The sequence below is a fragment of the Seriola lalandi genome, unplaced genomic scaffold (genome assembly GCF_002814215.2).
Source record: "Seriola lalandi dorsalis isolate HSWRI2012SDOR001 ecotype SW California unplaced genomic scaffold, Sedor1 jcf7180002054968, whole genome shotgun sequence".
Classification (NCBI taxonomy): Eukaryota; Metazoa; Chordata; class Actinopteri; order Carangiformes; family Carangidae; genus Seriola; species Seriola lalandi.
The window spans coordinates 925,729-945,728 of record NW_019525519.1 but is presented as its reverse complement, the minus strand read 5'-3'; the positions used below and the strand labels follow the sequence as shown (position 1 = coordinate 945,728).

The 20,000-nt window shown below is 44.0% G+C and overlaps 1 protein-coding gene across 2 annotated transcripts in view; it reads left to right on the top strand.

Annotated features, from left to right (window-relative positions):
• The window catches only part of gse1b (Gse1 coiled-coil protein b), a 168,419-nt gene that overhangs the window by 45,329 nt on the left and 103,090 nt on the right, over window positions 1-20,000 (top strand). For both annotated transcript variants that reach the window (XM_087170896.1, XM_023395749.2), the window contains exon 2: window positions 7,929-8,076. In XM_087170896.1, coding sequence (XP_087027022.1) covers window positions 7,929-8,076 — 148 coding nt within the window. The remainder of the gene's footprint in view (window positions 1-7,928; window positions 8,077-20,000) is intronic.

Genomic DNA, 20,000 nt, shown 5'->3' with positions numbered 1-20,000 from the left:
ATAAAGAATTTTGCACATTGCTCATAGGCGGCTGAGCCATATACTAGGTTTTGATCTTGTCTTGTTGTATTTACACTGAGCCACAGTGAGTTTTACAACTACTGTATACTTCAGCTGGCAGAAGACTGTGGGTGTAAAATAATATCAGTAGCAATACTGAAAATGGAATTGTAGTTATCGTTTCTCTGTGTCAGTATTGTACCTTAAAAGTGTTCACCTTTTAAATACCGTATTCAATATTTCATTTATCATTTGGCTAGTTTGGTGAGTAGAAGACACTTGACACCTGTCTTTATTATGTTTTCTGAGTTTGAGAATGAATGTGTTCCTGGCTGTAGACCCTTGTAGTTGACAGTCTTGTTTTAGTACTTTTCAGTAGTCCCCTGGTCAGTGTTAGAGGCTGATCTATTTTTTTCGGAGTGACTCCAGAGTTGTCTGATCACGGCTGTTCAATAAGCTGTTTATGTACGGCTGGGCAGAAGACATAGACTCATTAGTGCAAGTTTACCCACATACACCCCTTTGCCTCTGCTGTCTTCTTCCATCCCTCCCTTTGATTTGTTAAACCATTATGAGCAGCTTCTCTGTCTCCGTTAGTGTGTTTATCTGTTCATCCACTAATCCTTCCTCCTGATTTGTATCCCTCCATCTTTCCTCTGCCTTATATCTAAATGCCATCGAAGAGAGCCGACTGCAGCAGAGATTTCTGTTCATAATGTCACATTGCTGCCCAGAGGAGTGTTTTTACATCGACCCAAGTGTCTGTCTACCTACTAGCTCTCCTAGCACTACACACCCCACACATACAGCCATATTCAGGAACAGTCTGAAAGCATGTAACAGATCACAAACATAGCCTATGATGCTCTAGGTCGATTTCCATGACGAAATGAGAGGCAAAATTAATTATATTTATTAATTCATTTATTTTCTGTATCCGCTTAATGCTTTTTATGGTCATGAGCTGAAAGCAATTACAGATCACTGCCAGGTTGACCAACAGGGCTAATTACAACAAATTGTACCGTTACTGCTAATAATTATTATATTAAATCATATTTTCGTGCATTTCTCCTCTTGATGGCTCCTAACCTTCTTCACTCTTCACTCACACACAAGAAAGCACTTGACAATGGACAGCCTCAGGTGTATCCCAAATCCTTTAGGAACTGGAAGGCAAGCCACTGTGTGTGTGTGTGTGTGTGTGTGTGTGTGTGTGTGTGTATATGCATATTCTTGTCTTGTGTGTGTGTGTGTGTGTGTGTGTGTGTGCGTGTGCGTGCACATGTAGTTGTTTGCTTCACTGGAAATCAGACGGTCAAACGGTCAGCTTGTTTTTGCCCTGACAGCTGGGCCAAGCAGGAAGAAGCCAATCGATAGCACTTACCCTCTTCCTGTTAGAGTTCCCAACTGACCTGGGAGAACGATGCAGCCCTGCAGTCGTCACCAGTTCTGTGTGTGTTTGTGTGTGTGTGGCTTTGCGTATACAAGTGATTACCTTTCTGCACACACTTTTTGTATATGAAGCATTGTGTCTGAGGCTGAGTAAGATTGAGTGCATTTATGTATCTGGAGCGTTAGCCCAAGGACACACTGTTGGGCCATGGAAGAACATTTTTCTTGATTTACTGACATCCATCTAGCTTCTTCTCTCTTAGGTTTGACGCCCAAGTCTCAATTCAAATAACTCAGAAATAGTAGTCTGATAACCTTGACTGAATTCTGAAGATAAACTTAAAAAGATAGACAGACAGGAGTAAAATACACTACACATATTCATGTGTGTATATATGCAGCGGTACCATGGAAGTCCTACATGTGAATCCCCTCTCTGCTCGTGCTGTGTGCTATGACATGCCTTGAAGTGGGGGATGAGAAAGTGCCCTACGGGGACCAATAAAGTATCACATAGTTACTGAGGCACTTGTACCCATGCATCCTGTTTCTGGGGACAAACAGACCCAGGGAGTGGCAAAATATGTACTGCGATACATCATATGCTGCGCTTCCCTCCCTTTGAGCTCTGTTCTCTAGCAGGATGCACATGTTTTACAACCATGAGATCACTGGCATATGAAGGACAGGATGATAGTGAGCGCTGAGGTCAGATCAGCACCCACTTTGGTTGATCTGCTGACTGCCAGTATCCTGTACTGCGGGGGAGTTTGCTTTACCTTGTGTACACAACATGCAGGTGTGGTTCGACCTAATTCACACTGCTGATTCTGTCTGAATCTTATTAGCAATTATAATGTTTGCTGAGTTATTTCTTTGGATAAGAGACTAAAGCAAGTTGTGATTTGCTCCATGGTCGTGTCCAGCATTGGTTCCAGTGTTGTAGTTGTTTTATTTGTCTATACGAGATGGTAAACTGCATTGTAATTGCAAGTCTTACTTTGGAGGGGAGGGCAGATTGAGCAATAGTCAATATTTTACATTTTTGTAGCTGTGGGGTTAGTATTCCAGCTGTGTGTGTATATATGTCTGTGCATATTTTACCCCTTCAGTCATGCAGACAATCAAATAAGAAAGCTAAATTCTCTTTCTCAGTAAACATTAGCTTAAAGTCTATTACAATTTAATGATGGCTGATAGGATAGTTAGTGCATGCATGTGTATCTCTGTGTGTTCACATGCATCTTTTTGTGTGTATTTTCTTGTTGTGTCTCTCCGGCTGCCCTCAGATCAGCCTCAGTGTGAGGCTTGCTTCTGTCCTTCTGCCCTTGAGTGACCCAAGTCTGACCTGTGTTTGGGCCCTGGGCGTCCTCGTGGCTACTGTATGGGCTTGCATGTGTGTACATTTGTGTGTGTTTGATTGTGGATGTGTGGCCAGTACAGGGTGGTGGAGTGTAATTTGAGCCTCAGGCTTAGACAGGACTGCTACAGATTTCATCCAGGCAGAAAAAGCAAGACATGGGAGCTGCAGGGTGATCAGAGAGAGGAGGAAAGAGAGCAAGTGAGAGAGAGAGGTCAGGACAGCTGAAAGAGTAAGAGGAGTGAATGTTGGGGAGAGAGAGAGAGAGAGAGAGAGCAATGGACAAAGAGTAGTAAGGCTCTTTTTAACTTGCCCTCCGTGGAAGAGAGATGTCAGTCTGTGTCAGTTCGCTCCACTAACCAGCCTGTAGCAGGAGAAACAGATCTCTCCCTCCCTCTCTCTCACGCTTTCTTGGTTTCTCTCGCTCCCTCCCACACCATCTCTATCTACTTTCTTCTCTCATATCTTTTGGTGATAGCTTTTCTGCCTCAGTTGAGAGAAGCAGAAACACTGCACAGCTCAGGGGGAAACAGCAATACTAAGTAAAAGACCAAGCAGTGAACCAGTCATCTCTAAAAGGCAGGCAATGTATAGTGCAGGTCTTCTCCTGATCAGACTATGGGTGAGTGAGAACGGGCTTCTCCAAATGCTGTGGAGTAAGGCCCTGAAGGCAGGGCACGCTGCCGGCTCCGCTGCAGCGTTTCCCTTAGTGTTGTGAGGAGGGCAGCACACAACTCTTCAAACACAGAAGGGATCAAATCTTCAAATCCCCTGGAAATGTCAACCACGTTTGAGGAAATGTCAGTCGAGCTCAGAACACACGCAAACACACATCGGCCCGAGTGTGCGCACACGTGGGCACTCGCACTCAAAACCATGCCAAGAGAGGCAATGTGATATAGGGCAGTCACATCCTGTGGGTGAAAATCGGCTTCATCTCCTTCATTTTCCCAAATCTCAAGGTAGAATCACAGTATGCTTCTGGAGCTATTTACTCCCAACAATGTTGAAGTTATAATCCATGGTATTTTCACATGAATAAACATCTGCTGTACAACTCAAAACACGAAATGATGTAACAAAATAGTGACTCAACTGATAATGCCAGTGTAGTGAAGGATTGCCACCAGAGGAATCAAAGAATAATTACATAATTCATTGCTTGAAGGTCTTTCAAAAGTCTGTACTGAGTCTTAGTTGACTTTCAAGCTGGTTGTGGAGGAGTATTTCAAGCATTTATTCATGATATTATAATTTCCTGTAAAAGGATTCAATTCCTTGTTCCCGTAAAATAGATAATATGGAACAATTTGAGATATTACATTTGATGTCATATCTAAACTATTCATATGAAGATCCTAAGTTGCCTCAGGTGATCTCATCTGCAGCCACTGACATCATCCTGGGTTCCTATTGATCTCTTTTCACCCCCACTGACTAACTTATCGACATCCTCAAGTGTATTTCCTGTCTAGACTGTCAGCAGTGTTTATGGATGGCCCTGCCCCCTGGTGACACATGCGCATACACACATGTGTGGCCACCTCCTCTGCTTATTGATGTATCCTTTTGCTTTCGACTCTGTCCTCCTCCTTAATGAATCTGGTAGGTGTGTACAGATGTTGTGCAGGGCTCAAGTATCGACGGGCATGGCTGTGATGAAAGAGCTTGTCCCAGGAGAGGCCTGGGTTAGGTCACAATGAGTGTATGTGTGTGTGTGAGAGAGAGAGAGAGCGAGAGAGAGAGAGAGAGATAGATAGAGAGAGAGAGAGAGAGAAAGTAATTGTTAGAGGGTGCTTGTGTTCCTGGGTGATGTGCATGTGTATCCCCTCATCACTCACTGTGTGTCACTACTAGGAAGTTATACTGAGCCCAGAGCAGGGCATGCGTGTATGTGTGTGCGTGTGTGTGTGTGCGTGCGCAAGACGATGTCAGCACTGCTTCAAAAGGTTGACAGGTGAGATGTGGGTTGAGACAGGCAGATGACTAGAGAGGTTTTGACTGTCTTGACTGACAAGCCTCTCTCGCTCTAACACACACACACACACACACACACACACACACACACACACACACGAGTACTCACACTTTTCCCTGTGTAAGCCTGCAGGCCCTCCAGCCTCTCTGTTTATCTGCAGCTTCCTATCATGTTCTGCGCTGAGCTGCTAATGTCTTCTGATCCTTTGAGGGCATCCAGTACTCCGCACTGTTGCGTGATTTCAGCTGACAGGCTCTCTCATTGTGTCCTGCGACATCATCCATTACCAACTTCCTCCTTACCGATTAGAGATGATAATGCTGAACTGTGGAATTAACCTCAATTAGTACTACCTCTGTAGATCTTTCTCATTTCACCTCCTGACTCTTGCGCTCCATTTTACATGTCCCTGGTCTATTCCTGTTCCATTCACAGGGCACATATATCAACATGAGTGTGCACATAAATGCAGACACAGTTCTTGAATTAAAAAAGCAGTAATACAGCTATATCTTAGTTTTATTTTGCCTTCTATGGAATCACAAAACAAATCATTTCATATTTTTCCCATGCCCGCAGGATCAGTTGGTTGGTTGTTCCACCACTTTGGTCAAGACTGAAATATCGCAACAACTAGTAATTGAATAGCCTTGAAATTATTCATGGTACGCAGAGGATGAAGCATACTGACTTTGATGTTCCCCTGATTTTTACTCTAGTACCACCAGCATGTTAAAATGTTCACTTATCTACATGGATTGGAACAAAGGTTTTGTTGAAGTTCAAGGTTCCTTGATGATGTTTGGAGGCAAATGTTAGCATGCTACCATGCTAAACTAACATGGCAATAGATGCAGTGCTTTATTCATCACAAAAACATGCTGCCCCTGAACATAATCCAGGCAGCGATTACATTATGTACAAAACAAATTTGCTGTTGAGGTTTAGTTGTATAGAAACATAATTTCTAGGAGTTGTATTATTTTAGTATTATTATTTTCTCCATAATGCTATGCAATCTACTTAGAGTTTCACAAAGATTGACAAGTCAATCGCAATTGACAGGTTGGCAACCCCTGCTGTAGACTCGTAACTATCTAATGTCTGCACCCACAATAATGCTCTATTGAGCAATAACATGCTTTAAGTAATCACGCCTCTTCCCAATTATATGGGCAAAATGAGTCATTTGAGAGCAATGATGGCAACAGCTATGTTCGTGCCATCAAATCTTGGCTTACAGCTTGTTCTTTAAGACCAATATGTCAAGTGTTACTCTCTACCATCTGCTTTAGTGGATGAGAGAAGCAACAATATCTCAGTAATTAAATTACAAAGGCTTGTGGCCCTGACCTGACAGGGCAGTTCAGACACTGTTAGTTTCCTCTCTAGTTGCCTACTCTGTCATACTTTTGCAATTTATTATAGAATGTGGGGAATTCATGAACATGTACCTCACATGTGCACTTTACTCCTATAATACAAAAGAAGGAGGAAGGAAAAAAGGGTAGACAGCAAGGAGACAGAAAAGGTTATGAAACGTGTCAGCAGGTTTGTTTTCTGGAGTAGGTGTAATCTCCAGGCTCAGACATGACTATTTAGCTGCACTTTTTTTATTTACACCTGAAATGTTAGGGGAGGCACACCCAACGCATCTGATGGGGGGGGTAAGATAAGTAGGGATACAAAGCAAATAAGTAAACAAACCCAGTTTCTGTCAGCAGACACACACACACACACACACACACACACACACGCACATGCAATACTTCAGGGGCATAGCCCCTACTAGTGGGAGAGTGTGGGAGAGGTGAATCGTTAGCTTGAACAAAGGGTGATGCTATTGTAGAGTGAGGTCTGTTTAAATAGTTTTTAACTGCTGGTGTGGCGGAGGCAGCTGTCTGGGCTTGAAGAGAGGGCAGGTGGGCAAGTCAGAGAGAGGCAGTTGAAACAAACCTCCACCCCCCCCAAAAAAAAATCCCCTAGACCAGCAGGTGGAATTTACATATAGGCCAACAGCCAAAATACTTGTCAGTTTTTGTGTCATAGTTACTATTGTGGTTTTTCCTACTCAGTAACTGAAGGAGGAGGCATTGATGCACCTTGATGCTCACAAACACTTGCATATGTGTGTGTGTGTGTGTGTGTGTGTGTGTGTGTGTGTGTGTGTGTGTGAATGTGAATGTAAGCACAGACACACGCACTCAAAATAAAAAAGAAAAAAGAAGAAAAAAAAGCACTAACTACTTCCCCCCTGGCTACTCATGAGAAGTCATTAGGAATGTGTCTGTGTGTTTTATTTTTAGCAGTGTGTGTTTAGGAGGGGTAGTGGAGTCTCGTCAGTCTTCAGGGCCCTCCTGCTCTGTCGCTCTGTGTCTCTGTCTCCTGCTGAGAGCTATGTATATTTCATAAGCCCAGGGTGCCTTTTTGTCTTAAGATGCGCTGCACCTCCCCTGCCTGTCTCTCTGCTACTCGTCAATGGAGGGAGCCATCACAGCCTCTTTTAAACTCTCCCCCACTGCTCTCTTTCTCCTCGCTGACAGCCACCCTCTGCTTCTCCCTCTTCTTTTCATGGTCAGCTTGTTTCGCTCCTGAATCCTCATCCCTCTTTCCTCTTTCAGCTGTGGAGGGGAGCAGAGTACAGTACATCCAAGCAGACTTGGGCTGTCAGGAAAAGTCGTTCTCTCTCTCTGTTTCTCTCCTTCTTTGATTCTGTCTGTCTGTCTTTCTGTTTTGTGGCTCTGTCACTTCAGGGAAGGGACACTGCTTCACCCAGCGCTGCATCCCCTTCAGTTGTTGTCTTTTTATAGCAGAAATCTGAGCACTGTGACAGCAGCTAAAAATGGCTGCAACAATGACGGAGTTAGATCAGCACTTAATTGCTATATTTACAATATGAGTCTATTTTTACTGTTTAGATTTGATAATGATGCGAATATTGTTGTTGTAGCCCCAATAATGGAAAGACACATTTTTGTTCACATTTTCTGAACAGTTTAAGAGAATCAGAATCTGTATCTTGGGTTGTTGGTAATTAATCTTGGGGATTTATAGTGAAGTCACTCATTGATTCAGTGGTAATTAATGAACTCAACCTCTATCCTACAAATGGATTCCCTAATTTTGCAAAGATTCTTCTTTTGTTTCTTGTGTATTAGCCATCAAGGATGTTAATTATGTGGTTATGTCTTTCAGGTTAGTGCCGCGATGGAGGCTGCGGCTGGAACCAGTAAGGAGGTGGACTCAGGTTCAGGGCCCTCGCAACCTGCAGGTGACCATACTCCGTCTCGCCCAGTGACCTCGGAGCCAGAGAAATCTGACCAAGCTGACCGCCCACATCCCAGTGAGTATTGCTCTCCCGAATGCCACAGAACACTCTACAATGTTGTTTTTGTCTTTTTTTGTTTGTTTGTTTTTTTTACTCTTCTCAGTTTCTGCCTTTCACTCCACACCAGTGTCATCTTCAACAGATGTTAGCACAGATCCGTGCAATTAAATTTCCCTCTCACTATTTTCCAACCTCTCGCGGCATTATTATTCATGTTTCATATTGATTGTTTCTTGATCTTGTCACTCTGTGTGGCCACAACTGTGAGAGAGAGCCTTCATCATTAGTAAGAGTGAGCCATCGCCTTAGAATATATGTGTCGTCACTTAGCAGGCATCTTATCTCTGCTTCTTTGCTCCTGTGAGAGGTGTCCTCCTGACCCTGCTGTGCGGCTACACAGGAAGCAGTGACACCCCTGGAGTGAATGTGATGAGGTCTGAGGCAGTTTGATCACTGAGACTGAAGAGTGGCAAAAATTCATTTTGAGTTCTTCTTTTCTGGCTTGTTCTTAGATCTTATAGGTCTTATAACACCTCTTCCTCTTGTAACTCACTACTCTCCTACATCACCATTTTATTTGATCAATATATAACTACATACCTATTGCCCTCTGACCCAAACTAGATTTTTTGGCATTACAACAGTCAACCTATACATGCTGCTGTGTGACAGCAGAGGAGATGATAATCATTTCCCTGCTGTTTGTTTTGCAAATGTGCAGGGGATTTGATCTCTCACCCCACTTTGACTGTATTGTTTAATAGCAACGGCTCTTCATTATCTAACAAAGCAAACCAAACCTGCCTATATAACGTACACACAAAGACTCTCAAACATCTGTACACTGACACTTGTTACTTTTTCACACGCAGATGCACATGCTTAAACACTGTCTCATTGTGTTTTTGTTTTTTTAGAGACCTCAGTTAATTTTTTACTCCTGCCATACTCAACCCGCAGCGATGAATTACAAGCTTTGTAGTTAGTCATTTCACATCTCCTTCATATATATATAAATATATATATATATATGTATGTGTGTGTGTGTGTTTGTGTGTGTGTATGTGTATATAGTGTATAGTGTACATATATATATATATATATATATATATATATATGGATACTGGTAAAGGAAAGGATGGTAGTGACAAAGTGAGACTGAAAGATGAGGTAGAATATGTCATGATGAAGCAGGCAGGGACAGAAAAAATAAGTGATGTGTGTGTGTGTACGTGTGTGAGTATGCCCCGAGGGAGTCCATCACTACAGTGGGTTTTTGGAGCTCAGTGCGTTTATGTGGAAAGTGCTGCTGTCTCCTCTCATCAGTGTAGCTGGACTGCCTTTTCACTGGGCATCTATTCCCTCTCCCTTTGGCTTTTTTTACACAAACATTCACACTACACAGGAGTTTTGTAAATCTAATTGTCTTTAACTTTCCACCCTTTCTTTTTCACTTTCTCTCTCTCTATCTCCCCACTGCTCTATCTGTCGCTCCTGCTCACAGCTCCCTCCTGCACTGGCTTCTTTTTCTCTGAGGCTATTTCTGTTTAGCCGTGAGGGCCCCCCTGTCATTTACAGAAACTCATCTCAAGCTCTCTTTCCAACTGAACCCCCCCCCCCCACACACACACACACACACACACACACCACAGGCACACTAGCTCAACCACAACACACTCAAAAGCACTTGGTTAAACAGTCGTGACAAAGGGGGCCACCGCACACCCACAGACATACATACATACATGCAGAAGACTGAATGTTCCTCCCAGTGGTCTAGTGTGGGTTGAGAACAAGGTTTCATGAGTTATTTAAGTGCTCTCCATCATGTGTGTTGCGCTGTGGCTCACACTGACATGACACGGCCCATTTCTTCCGCTCAGGCTAGAAACGTGACATAAGACACGCTTGTGGTGTTCACACAAAATAGAGTAGAGAGGTGCGCAATCAGTCATGATCTTAAGACTGTCGTGTTTAAATCATTAAATGGGTCCCTTTGTAATAGCTCTAGTGAGGCTATAGGGACAGGCTGATAAGTTGAGACAGTTGCAGTTACACAGTCCTGCTGTCCACTGCAGTCTGCTGGGTTTTAATCATGCATGTGTGAATATGTAATGGTTTAATAGTTGTAGCTCTATTTTAAATATTTGTTTTGATCAGGGGGTGTAAAGACAGAGGGAGGATGTGCACTTCACATCGCACCATAATGTTAAATAGATTAGATGTGGGTATTTGTGAATGCGAGTGTGTCAGAGATAGACACTTTAAAATACATCCAGATCAGAAATCTTTCAAAAATAGAGAAATGCAACAACCAGTTCTCATTCAAAATGTCTAAACATATCGCTGCACATCATGAGCCTCTATCAGACAGGAATCAGACTTTAGGGGAGAGGATGTGACATCTTGGTTGACCCATGAAGACATTCACTGAAATCTTTGCATATGTCAGCTGACGCTCAGACTCAAAACAACCACACATCATTATTAGTGGTTATGGACCGAGGAGGGAGGGACACACAGAACTAATATAAAGGGCAGAATGTATGGTAGGTAAATTGGTACCATTATGCTCTTCTTTGTATATGAACTGCTACAGCATCTATCACTCTTACCTCTTGTATGAATTTAGCCTTTTCTCTTCATGCTGTCCCCTTCTACTGTTTCATCACAGTCTTCTTTCCTTGATATTGCCATACTGACTGAATAGGTTTAGAGACATGAATGTCTATGTTTGTGTGCACCTATGTGTATGTCTGGGCGTGTTTCTGTCACAGAATTACACATGCTGCTGATGTGATTGTCATGAGAAAAGCTGTGAGTGTGTTTTGATTGCAACGGCACAGCTGGACTTGGCAGACTTGGCAGTCTTGTGCGCTTGGCTGCTGGCCAGTTCAATACAATTACAATTACCCACCGTGGGAGCATGGAGGACCATTGAAGATTGGGTGTGGGTGCTGGTTGGGGCACAGAGGGGGGGTAATTCCCAATATCTGGCAAACCGCATTTGCTTGGGAGGAGGATCAATGTCTGAGCTGTTGCTTTAGCCGTTGCGGTTAACATTTCACATTAAGAGTCTTGCATGGAGAACACAGCAGTCAGGTTCACAAACAGCCATGTTCCAAGTGCGCATACTGCACACACACACACACACACACACACACACACACACACACACACACACACACACGAAATGAGGAACTGCCTGTCCAAGACAGGGTGATTATAGGTGCCCATCCCTGTATCTCTTGTACAGAGAACAGACCAGCAGGTGGTGAGATGAGAGGAGCAGTGCCAGGAAGAATACAGCTGATGGATGACAGGGAAAGAGGGAGGGAAAGGTATGGCGAGAGGAGAACAAGGACACTGAATGGGGAGGCAACGGGGGAGAGAGAGAGAGAGAGAGAGAGAGAGAGAGAGAGAGGAGGGTGACAGAGGTATGGAGAGGAATGCCACTGCTTGCTCCCCCTCCTCAGCTCCCTCTCTTTTCTTTTCTTCTTTTCTTTTGTTGCCCTCAGTAGGGAGGGCAGGAGGGTGGGCTAACTTCGAATAACAGTGACATGCTTGCCACTGCTCCCATGAAGCACAGCAGATGGAAGTGTGTATATGTGTGTGTGTACATGTGTGTGTGTGTGTGTGTGTGTGTGTGTGTGTGGTGAGTCTGTGTGTGGGAGTGTGTACGTCTGATTAAAATGCCACTGGAGACCAGGGTATACCGAGTCCCTTGGCAGCACCACGCTTGGCAGAGTGCCACCTCACTGCCCTCTTTTTCCAGTCCAGCAGAGTGGGCGTTGAGGTGTGTTTGAGTGTGTGTTAAGCGAGAGGAAGCAGTCTCAACAAACAAATATTAATTCACAGTGTTCCCATTGTTTGTTCCATTGCATCTTTTCTTGAGGGGGCAAACGGGCTGGATTAGCCTGCGTGGCTGTTTTTTCATCCATCTATTTGAGTAATTCAGTAATGTAATGATCACAGGATTTTTCAGAAACAGAGCTCTGTTCTGCAGAGTGGCGCCAGTCCTGGGGAAATCAGTCAGGAGACAGTGGGTTTGGCACTGTGCCATGGTTATTAGCCACTCACAGGGTGGGCATGGGGTTATGCCCTGACTCAATCACTCACTGTGTTTGCATTTGTGTGTTTAATGTGTTTGTTTGTGTGCGTGTGTGTTTGTGCGTGTCTAGCGCTTGAGTCATGATTCTCCTCTGGTCACACTGACCTTATTGTGCAGTCACTCCTGGTTGATTTGTACCCTTTCCAACACATTCCTCTCCCCCGAAAGGCTGAGAAACAGGCCGTAAGGCCCCCCCCCCCCCAAATGCTCTTTCTCCCTCCCTCTCCCTCTCTCTCCCCTTCTCTCCGGATGGGTTTGATTTAGTGACTGTGGTTTTCCATCCAGAGCCTGGGAGCCAGAAAGAGTAGACTTGGGGAGAGACCTATAGATTCACAGCCAGCGGAGCACGTCATTACTTGGCCATAGCTCATCAGCAGATACATCAGCAGGCTGGAGCGCTAATAGATGTGAGCTGTCGCCGTTCAGGAAGTAATAAACCTCTCTTCATTTCATCTTCTTAATTATTTCCTTCTCATGGATTGCATGAATTGCACTTAATGATGACATCTGAGTGTGTGTTCTGTTATTTGAGGGTGAATATATTTGAAAGCATAAATATGTATGTATGTATGTGTATATATATATATATATATATATATATATATATATATATATATATAGCAGCATGGAGCAAAAAATTCCCTTTGTGGACTTGGGAGTATTGAGGCATTGGTGAGGCCACCTGATGTGAGGTTAAGGCTCAATGTAGAGCAGTGAGGTCAGGTTACAGACATGTTTCAGCAGTAGCCCTCAAAAGGATGACCACTTTGTGAAAGACCTCCAGACTCCGACCTTTGACCTTACATTCACCAGGAAACAGGTGTTCAAGCAGGATTAAGCCCCACTGTCTGTGCACTCAGAGCTGGCTGCAGGCTGTGTTGTGTATGTGTTTCTCCTTTTATTTCCGAGAGATGGACAAAAATAAGAAAACCTTACGATGTTATATAACACACCACAACAATCCACTGTCTTAAAAGAACTAGAGAGTTGAGATCAATCCATATTGGAGTGTAAGTAAAAGTCAGGATGCTTGAACAAAAATAATAACAGAGCAATATTGGATTCATTTCTGTCCTTTTCATGTTTTCTTCCTTTCGTCCCCTTTCTTTATATCTCCTTTCCTTTACGTACCTTTCTGCTACCCCATGACTTCAATCATCCTTTCCTCCCACCCGGCCACCTTGTCTCCACCTCCACACTCTCTTCCTCCTTTCTTTGTGCTCTTCGATCCTCCATTCGCTCTCTCCTTCTCTCCCTCTCAAACTGTCCTCCAGTGTCAGGCGACTTGGCTGAGGCTAAGTGCTTTTTGCTGTCTCGCTGCAGGTGGGACTGTAATAAAGCTTGTCAGTGGGAGGCATGGGTCACACTGTCACATGCTCTTTGCCTCTCCCCTCTGTTAACTCCCCCCCCCCACACATATACACACACACACACACACACACACACACACCCATCCCATCCCATCCCTGCTAACCGCCCTGCCCCATTCTCTGCTTTTATTTTTCCTCTCATTTGTCTGCCTTTGCTTCCCCATTTCATTTTGCTCTTACCCGAAACTGTGCTCCTTGACTTATCTCTCATGTCTCTCTCTCTGTCTCTCTCTCTCTCTCTCTCTCTCTCTGGTTTCCTTGCCAACGGCACTTTCAGGAACATGATGAAGAAGAGCAGCAACAGGAGACACCCCTCTTAACATAACAACCACACACACACACACACACACACACACACACACACACACACACACACACACACACACAAACACACACACACGCAATCCATGTAAATGACTCCAGGTGAGGTTGTATTGTTTGCCCAGCTGCTCCTGCTAACCAGCCTCTCCAGTTCCATAGTAAACCAGCAGGCTGTGTGGAAATCAACTTCCTCTACACAAAACAGTTCTCTGTTCCTCCCCGTCTTTTTGTGTTTGCACAGTTTATGTGCTTGCATGTTTATGTATTTGTGTGCTTGCTACTGCACATTAAGGCCATCTAAAGGTTAGAGCTAGTACACTGTTTGCATGCATGTTTTTCAGACTTATTTAAAGACATTTTCTTATTCCTGTGTGTGTATGTGTGTGTGTGTGTCTTCTAACAGAAATGGCTTGTACACAGTATGTTACTTGTTTTAGCCACAGGATGGCAACAGTGAGCCCCTTCTTTAAAGGAATCCTTCTCTACAACGTCTCTACAAGCCACTGTTCATTCACATGCACACTCACGTATACATGCACACACATACACACACAGCCCTCTTTAGTCTGAGTTAGCCCAGGCTTGTGTAAGGTGACGGAGTGCAGTGAATAATTTAGTCCTGGCCATGTTAATGGCTGACAGTGAACATGGCCTCTCTACTCTGCTGTTGGCCCATTACTAGTACATTCTGTTTCACTCTCACTCTTTCTTCCTCTCCTTTGTCCCCTTTTTTCCCCTACAGTTTCCATTTATGTTGGTCTTGTGACAGTGTTTAAATGTCAGTTTTTTTCTAATGATGTTGGTGTTATCATATCATGAAAAAATGAAGGAAATCTTAACACAGTCTCATAATTATGTCTTATACAAATTAAAAAATGGATTACAGTAAATATTTAAGGTGTTATATGAATTAATCTTTATTTCACATCATTTTATGTGTGGTTGAACACCTACGAAAATGCTAATAACATTGAGGAACATCTTCACCTCTTTTCTGTCCCGTGCCTTCACTCACCTTTGTGTACAAATATTGCATTAGTAGTAGTAGTGTATATTGACTTATCCTGTCCAACAGCTAAATTTCTAAGCTAAGTAAAATTTCCCATGTGATCAGCGACTAAATAAAATTAACAATTTCCAATTACCTTACAGAAATAAATCTCAAAATTACTTCTTTTCACTTCCCTGACCTTATAATTACTTCTTCCTGGTACCAATGGAATGGTCACCCCTAGCAAAATAATTTTACAGGTCTTTTATTTTGCGCGATGCAAATGTGGGTTTTGTCTTGTGCCAAGGGCAGCACAGGCTTTTGTTGTGGTAGCAAAACTAGATGCAAGACATGTTAATTCACATTCATTCTTATATTTACCTGTCTGGATGTATTTACAATGTAAATCCGTTACTTGGCAATACAATACAATACAAAAATATAATTTAGCACTCATAAGATAATTATTAGTTAAAATCTCTGACCATTGTTAAACTGTGACATTTTTATCTCCCTAACTGATCTTCATTTTACTATATTTTCCTGTTCTCATATATTTTACTTCCTCTGTGATCCCCCTTTTCTGTTTTTCATCTCATCTTCTCACCCCCCCCCCTTCTGTCCTCACTCTACATAAACTGTTGAGCAGATACACAGGAAATGTGTATATATGTGTGTGTGTGTGTGTGTGTGTGTGTGTGTAGGCTCAGTCAAGCGCTATTAATGCTGTGATTGCCCCACTGGGCTTCAGTTCTCCGTGTGTGTGACGTGGGTGAAGAAGAATATGACCCTAACACTAATTCAATCACATACACTAAACAAATTATAGCTCCCTCCCTCTCCATCCCTCTCTCTTCATTTCCCTTGCTCTCAATTCAACCATGAGGATGTTCCATGTGGTGTACGTGGTTTCCAGCTTGTACAGCCCATGCGTGTTTTCCTAGGCTCTGCCTCGCTCCATTTTTCTCTCTGATATGATCAGCATGAGTGTGTTTGGGGCAGTAGGAGCCACGAAGCCTGGCATAGCAGGCTGCAGCAGCGCTGAGGTCTGGCCAGGCTCACACAGACTGAAGGGGGATTGGGAGTGATGTGTCCAGGGTGAGACACCCCATAGTCGGGACTCCCCACCAGCCTCTCTGGCTCCAGTGTGGCTGATAGAGTCCAGCTGGGCGTGAAGAGGAGGTGCTCCATCCATCTCCTGGCCTCCTTTCTCCTGTCTTCCCTTCAGCATCTGTCTGTCAGATCAAAGTGCTCATATCCTCATTTCTACATTCCTTCTTACCTTTTCAGTTCTTATCACTTCTTGTTAGCTGCATTTTATCCATTTGTTTCTTTCAATCTTCCTGCCCCACCTCCTCTTCTCTCTCTCTCTCTCTCTCTCTCTATCTCTCTCCTGCTGCTTTTTTTTTCTTTCTCTCCGTAAGCACATCACACATATACTCTTCATCCTCCTCCTCCAGCTCTCTATCTCTCTCACACACACAAACACATCCAGAACCCTTGAAGTGGGGTCATGATTGAGGCGTACTGTTAATTAGCCGGCAGTGGTTGTTGTAGCAATGCGATGGTAGGGTGTAATTAATTAGGTGGCATGTGCACAGTGGGAGAAAAAGAGGGAGAGGAGAGATGGAGTGAGAGAGAAATGCCGGCTATCAGTCCTCCTTTTATCCTCTGAGCTCAGATGAGTTCCCCTAATGAGAAAAAATGAGATGCTCCCAACCAGGGAAGAAAGCATTTTGTCCTTTACATGTTCTCTCTGCCTCTCCTCTGCTTGTCGTTCTGTCACTGCCTTGTTCTCTTTTCATCTGCCTATCACATCCAGGCTATTGCTGGTGGGGTGCCAGTGAGTTGGAGTCACCAGACACAGATCTCCCACAGTAGAATGAACACAGCCTCTGGGACACGTCCAGACACATGCGAACAGTGCTGACGACCGATATTACACTGCAGAGAGTGACATGTATGCGTTTTTGGGAGTTTCTGGCCTTTTAGAAATCCCCTGTCGTAAGGGCTGCAGCTCTACTGTTTGTGTAAGGCATTTTGTTTATAAGGGAGAAAGAGATATGAAGAACAGGAAAGTAATAGATCTCAAAACGGCATAGAAAATGTGAGAGGGGGGGGGGGCAAGAGATGCACAAACACTCTGAGCTCTATTGATCCTCTCTTCAGTTCAACACTGACTCATTGACCACATCCTGAAGCACCTTTTGTGTGTGTGTGCGTGGATGTGTGTGTGTATATATGTGTCAACAAATGCATCTGTGCAGCTCCATGTGTGTGTGTGTCAAAGGCCAAACCATAGTGCAATATATCTGTTTACAATAACCGCAGGAAATCTCAACTCGTGTCGACCTGTCTGCTTTAACTACATCATGAATATTTAGATGCACACAATGGCCCGCCCTCACACCACACTCTTCCTGCATAACACACGCTCACACACACACACATCACCAACACCACACCTCCAACATACACGTTTACACACAAACTCCTCCCTTCCTAGTGTAAACTGATAGTTTAATAGCTGCCTAGCCAGTTCTGTCCTGTGTGACTGAAACTGTCCTGGGTGACAGGTTTATGGACAGTTTGGCAATGTCAGCGGAGATGGACAGCTATTTACAGCCCAGCGTTAGACACTTCGGACACTGGCAGTTAGCATAAATCCCTTGGTGGGATCAGCCAGTGGATAATACACATTGGCGACAATGCTCTACCATAAATCACCAAATACACACACTCAGCAGGTGATCACACAGTCCTTTTTAACCTTGTTAATGCTACCGTCGACACATGGACACACCTCACACGCAAAACGTCACACACATGCTGTACATCTGTATCTTGGTTATTTACGGCCCCCTGCCATCACGTTAACAACCGGCAGTCGCTTTTCCTCCCTCCGTCACTCTCTCCCCGCCTTCCCCTCCATCTCTCGTCCCCTTCAACTATCATTTAGCTTTACGAGGTGTCCTAAAAGAAGCCCAAGATGTGCACCCCTCCCTCTTCACCTTTATGACAGAGATATTGATATCCTCCATAAGTCAGACGTACCGCTCTCTGTTACTGAGGAGAAATTGATGACAGAAAGGTGTGACAGGAGGGGAGTGGAGCTGGCAGGGAGTTAAAAGACTTTGGCTGTGTATGTATTCGGAGTCTGTGTTTGTGTGGAACTAGGCCTCGACAAGTGTGCATTGCATACAAACAGACTTATTAAGGAAAAGAGAGGAACTGGTTTGGCAAGGCTGCAGGTTAAGCAAAGGAGAGGACCGCTAATCGAGAGAAACTGAGATAGACGGACGGAGATGTAGACAGATAGGGAGGAGGAGGGAGGCAGATCTGTTTCCTTCTTTATGAGTTTTCCCTCTGTGTGTGATACTGTTGCTATAAACAAGAGGTCAGCTGAAGAGTGGCTGTTTATAAGGTCCATCTCTCAGAGTGAGCGTATCGTAAAGCCTATGAAATCCTGATCGGGCTGCTGCGGTTTGTGTGTCTTTTCTGTGTGTATCCATGTTTGCATGTGTGGTTGTGTTATCCATCAGAGCCATTAGCAACCATCTGTCTCACACTCTTAACAGGAGAACCAAAGACTAGCTCTCTTTGCATTGTGTATTATACTGTGCGAGTTAGCTAATAAGTGTTTGCTTGTGTGCCTGTGTCTATGTATGTTGTGTTGCATGTTGCAGCGGGAGGGTACCGCACAACCTGTCTCCACATGGTGATATGTAACAACAGCCTAGGGTTCTTACTATCACAGAAACACACCTGGTCATCGTTCACCACAGAGCTTATGCTTACATCACTCTGTTTTTTTTTTTTTGCAAACTGTATTAGCATTCAGTGGGTGTAGCTACTAGAGGAGATTAGAGTAATCTCACATGAAGAGATACTAAGTCACCTTCACCATGTGGTTGGTCCAAGGTTGAGTCACGCTAACTGGCTCAGTACACAGAATTTAGTTTCTTCAGATGTGGCTAAATGGTGTGATTAGTAAACTTGTTTACTGTGTGGATTTTCTTTTTCATATACTTGTCTTGTCTTCCTGCATGTGTTTGTGTGTGTGTGTGTGTGTGTGTGTACGTACAAGTGTTTGTGCACTCTGACTGCTAGTGTTTTTTGTTTTTTTTTGTTTTTTCCATTCTACTGGGGATAAAGAAAAGGTTTGTTTGATTAATTAATGCTGTTAGACATGAATGTAAATGATCAAAGGAGTGCATTTGCATTTTGCATTTAATTATTCATGAGCTGCGATTGCTGATGAATTAGGACACCTGTGAGGCCCATCTCCTCTCAAGCTCAGACACTCGCTCATGCACATAAGCACACACACACACACACACCGACACACACACACAAGCACATCCTGGGATGTGACCTGGTGTGTTTAACCAGGCCTGCTCGTCACCCCTGTCTGTGTGCACTGCTGTGCGCTGGGATGCAGGTCACTGCAGGTTCATGTTGGTATTATTAGGTTATGTTGCCGCTCTGGCTGAGGTTCAAACGTTCTGATTAGGTTACTGCGTAGCGCTAAAGCTCAGACTGTCACCCTGACTGTATGATTCATCTCCATGGAGACAAGAGAAAAGCTCTGATCTAATTACCCATACTGCTGCCATCTCAGTCTTGAGCAGAGGGCTGGTTGGTGTGAATAAGGCGAGAGGAGCCAGAGACGAAGAGACAAGGGGTGGCACATAGAGGTTGTAAAAAAGGATAACAGTGTTGGAGGAAGAAGTTTTTGAGAGAAGAGCAGGATCTGATGCTAACAATAGAGAGCTTGATAAAAGCAGGTATTATTTGTCTTCATTCTTCCTCCTCTTCCTCATTTCTCCGCTCATCAGCAGCATCCAACTGCTGCACAAATGGGCCCTTGTTGCCATGGATATGAGCAATAGCTCTCCCGTTCTGCTCGATGGGGCTCAGTGATAAATGGCGGGATGAGGAGGAAGTTAATAATTTATCCCGGGGAGGGAGCGACCGTTCTGGGGAGCGTTACCTAGCATAATGGGTTAAGTGCAGCGATTGCTGCGTGCCAAGCAATAGACTCACAGGAGGTGATATATAAAAAATGAATAAAGGCTGAGTGGAGCCTGCTGGGAAGGAATTGTCAGGGGACTGTGTTAGTGTTAGTGTGTGTGTGTGTGTGTGT